Raw genomic sequence first — 3986 nt, forward strand, 5'->3', positions numbered from 1 at the left:
ATACATGCCGTCGTCTATATATACCCTGTAGAACCGAATTTGTGTGAAAAGATTAAGGTCACAGATTCGATTCTAGGGGAGTATATGGTCGATGCAAGAACTTCGAATAAAACGTTCCTTCTTTTTTCATTCATATTCTTTGTCTTACTCATATTTTTAAGTGTTGAATGTACCTCTGATCCATATGTAACAATATGACATTCCTAACAACAAATCGTTCAGTAATAAATATTATATAGCAGTCGTTGTGTGTAATAATCTTATGACCTCCCAATAAATGTTTTGACAAATCGCGTAAACAGTGCATCCAATCCAGGTTGATGTTAGTTCTACCTGCCTGCCTCAATTAAATTAATCAGTTCAAAATGATTTCGAAAGTCAAGGTGTGCCTGACAGAGGACTAAAATTAACAACTGTATTATTTTGTTTGAACATTACACCTTTCAAATCCATGTCTTAGATTCCTTTCTGGTGGTACCTTAAGAGCTGCCAAGCGTTTATTCTCTTTTATGTGGTGTTTGATTATTGATTGGCACGGCGCATTAAAGGCGAACCAGGGCGCCCCATACAGCGACCTGAAAGGATGAGAAGCGCTGGAACGATGAGACTCCAGTAACTTCTGAGTGACCTCAGCATCACAAAGACCCTCTCCATCAATTGTCTACGTTCTCTATGCGCTTTTTTTTGTGCCCTGGGCGTTTATACCTTTTGTCTTGTTCTGTTTTGTTTTGACCTGTCAACATCCTTGGACTGGGTTTGATTTACCTTAGTTGACTGTTGTTTTACCCTATGGACCACACCGCATGCACATACCTGTGATAAAATATATTTTTATTCGTTTATGTGATATCGTTACATGTACAATGCCAAGGGATCGCGCACCGACAATGCTCACTGGCCACCGGGTGTACATACGCGAAAAGAACACGTTTTAAGTTGTTAGACGCGAAATGACAATAAATGCCATGTCTGCACACTGGCCATTGGATCAATTGAATTGAATATTGTAGTGAATCTAATTGAGGGATGATGTTAAGTTTGTAAAATCCGCTACTAGGTGTGCACAGCTGCTTCTCTGTTGATGGAGTCTCTCCAACTCGATTGGCCAAGCCGGTCACATGGGTGCCTAACTTTATTCAGTTGATAGCAAGTAGGAGGGCTTTATGGAGGGAGGAAAAAAAGACAACTCGAGAAAAATTAGTATTTTCTACCTTCAGAAATTAATGGCCATGAGTTCGTACATGGTGAACTCCAAGTATGTGGATCCTCAATTTCCTCCTTGTGAGGAATATTCTCAGAACAGCTATATACCTGAACAAAGTCCAAGCTACTACAGTCCATCGCAGGACACAGATTTCCAGCATCCCGGGATCTATTCACGGTCAAACTACTCTGAACAGCCTTATAGCTGCACCACTGTTCAGAGCTCGTCGGCACCGCCGCGGGGTCATGTGCAGGATCAAGCCAGCCATCCCAGCCCTTTCCCCGCACAGACAGAGCAATGTCCGGCGGTCCAAATATCCGGACCTAAGACGTGTGGACAACAACAGAACACAAAGAGCCAGAATGGGATAGCCAAGCAGCCTGCGGTAGTTTACCCATGGATGAAGAAAGTGCACGTTACAACGGGTAAGATTCAATCTTTTTTGCTGTGCACTTGGAGGCCAGCCCATTCTGCCGTTTCAGACACACTTAAAACCATTCAGTGAAATATTTATAGGTTCCTCTGAAGGGGCCGCCAATTACACCAGCCATAAATTTTTATTGCTTTGGAAATAGGCCGCTAGCTGTGCTGGACGGTACTATTGCAGTACTGTGCAGAGTGCACCTTTTATGTTGAATAATTTAGCCATCATATAAATTCGTTGTTTGTATCTGTTCGTTTTCATTGTGCCAGGAATAAAGAAGTGCCTTTTTGGGTGCTACAATGGAACCGTATTATATCAAGTGGGTAGTTTTGTGAGGACTCATTCCATTTAGCTAGCTGCTTTTTTACAGAAGTGTACTTTTGTCTCTCTCCCAGTGAACCCGGATTACACAGGAGCCGAACCCAAACGCTCTCGGACAGCCTACACAAGACAGCAGGTCCTAGAACTAGAAAAGGAATTTCATTTTAACAGGTATCTTACAAGACGGCGTCGCATTGAGATCGCGCACACCCTCTGTCTCTCAGAACGACAGATTAAAATCTGGTTTCAAAACAGAAGAATGAAATGGAAAAAAGACCACAAACTACCTAATACGAAAGGAAGATCGGCTTCATCTGGAAATCAGCATGTACAACACGCTCAGAAGGTCAACCAGACGGAGATCACAACTTTATAAGTGGATATCTCGCTCTCCCTCCCTTCAGATGTACAGATGAACTGTATGTAATAGACAATGTTTCTTTTGACTTTGCATGGTAGCAAAACATGAGATGTTGGTCACAAGTGCCAAAAACTGAGAAACAGAAGCACACACCGTGACTTAATGAAGTGTACAGGACTGCTGTGCGTTTAAAACCCCAATCTCAATACTTCTACATTGTAACTCTTTGTAACTGTGGCAAAGAGGATATAAGGCATCGAATGACGAGGTACAGTAAAACGACAAACAGCTCACCGTTTTTTACACAAACTTGCCAAATATGGTTCGTTCTAGTGACACTTTTCACATGTAATAAATTCTTTCTGTATTTTAATCACCCTTCTCCTCCTTTAATGCCCACGGCGCGTCATTCTATTTTAACTTAATTCTGAAAGAGACCTTAAGGAACGTTATGTCCAGCATTTATTAAATTACAAATGTCTTGTAAAAAATGTTTTGTACATTTTAAATCGGTGCTACGCAAATACAAAATAAAATTAGTTAACTTTAAGAAAAAAATATTCGTTTCCTGGGAAATTATTTATTTGTAAAAACTGATGCAATTTTCTATTTCAACCCCGCTTTCTGCGCGCGACTCCTTAAAGGTTGACTTTCCAGTAATTATTTGGTTGTTCACATAATTCCATAGACATTCGTTAGAGGTTTCTATCATTGTTTATTTCTTTTTTATTTTTGTCCATGTCATCATCATTTTTCTTTCATCTGCTTTGCTATAAATCCTCCTGACATCTTTGTAAACAATATAATTAAAGTTAAATAAGTATATTTGTCTTCCACACTCTGAATTCTTTAATATCAACCTTTAACTTTAATTGTTAAGATGCTTGAACCGTCTATTTATTAAATTCAAAGTTAACGTTTTATATTCTACGTGAACGTAAATATCCCTTTCAGTATTAACGTTATTGAAATAAAATACTTTCGTTATTATATATATACACGTTATTATATTTACACATTTCTTGTATGTTGACATATGGTGCATATTTTCTATAGGCATATTTCCAGTAAATAAAGATTTAAAAGATCACGCAGACGTTTTTATTTTAAGTGCGTAGGCCTAGTATTCTTTGTTGAAAATCGGCTTTGTTTGAAAGGTAGAAATACTATTAAGCACTTTGATACACGGTTTTTTAAGTTATTTTATGACGTGGGACTGGAGTTGGCTTTTTACATGTAAGAAGTTTTTTTTCCAGCAGTGATTAAAGTTAGACGCTCTGCAATCATTGTGGTGTCTTTGTCTCCTTGAACAAAAACACGAGGCGCACATGCATTGCGAAGATGTCTCCACTCTGATGCCTTCACGTTGAGAGCGTGAAAAGGTATTTTTACAGAAGTTTGACAAAAGCCTGCGGGCAGGTTCATCCAGAGGACACAGTTTCTGTTGCATTAGACGCTTTTGAGCCGCGAGCACTGACCTCTGAAGTCGTGACCTGCAGGACCTTCAGCCTGTTCCCTCAGACGCTTTTTGCACCAACAATGTGATTTCTTCGCAATAAAATAAATATTCTGCTTTGTGTCGCAGATTATATAATATCTTGGTTATTGGTCATATATATTTATTAATGTGGCATGTCATTTAGAGCTTTGGTCTGAAAAACAAAAATTTCATAAAC

At 39.1% G+C, this 3986-nt stretch overlaps 1 protein-coding gene across 1 annotated transcript; it reads left to right on the forward strand.

Moving 5' to 3' along the window:
- The first annotated feature begins 208 nt into the window (after window positions 1–208).
- On the forward strand, window positions 209–3520 carry LOC130556196 (homeobox protein Hox-D4a). Its single transcript, XM_057336984.1, has 2 exons — window positions 209–1629; window positions 2024–3520. Exons 1-2 carry the CDS (start codon window positions 1164–1166, stop codon window positions 2323–2325), a joined length of 768 nt encoding a protein of 255 aa, XP_057192967.1. The 5' UTR covers window positions 209–1163; the 3' UTR covers window positions 2326–3520.
- Window positions 3521–3986: the final 466 nt, after the last annotated feature.

Source organism: Triplophysa rosa, linkage group LG6 (genome assembly GCF_024868665.1).
Source record: "Triplophysa rosa linkage group LG6, Trosa_1v2, whole genome shotgun sequence".
NCBI classification, from domain to species: domain Eukaryota; kingdom Metazoa; phylum Chordata; class Actinopteri; order Cypriniformes; family Nemacheilidae; genus Triplophysa; species Triplophysa rosa.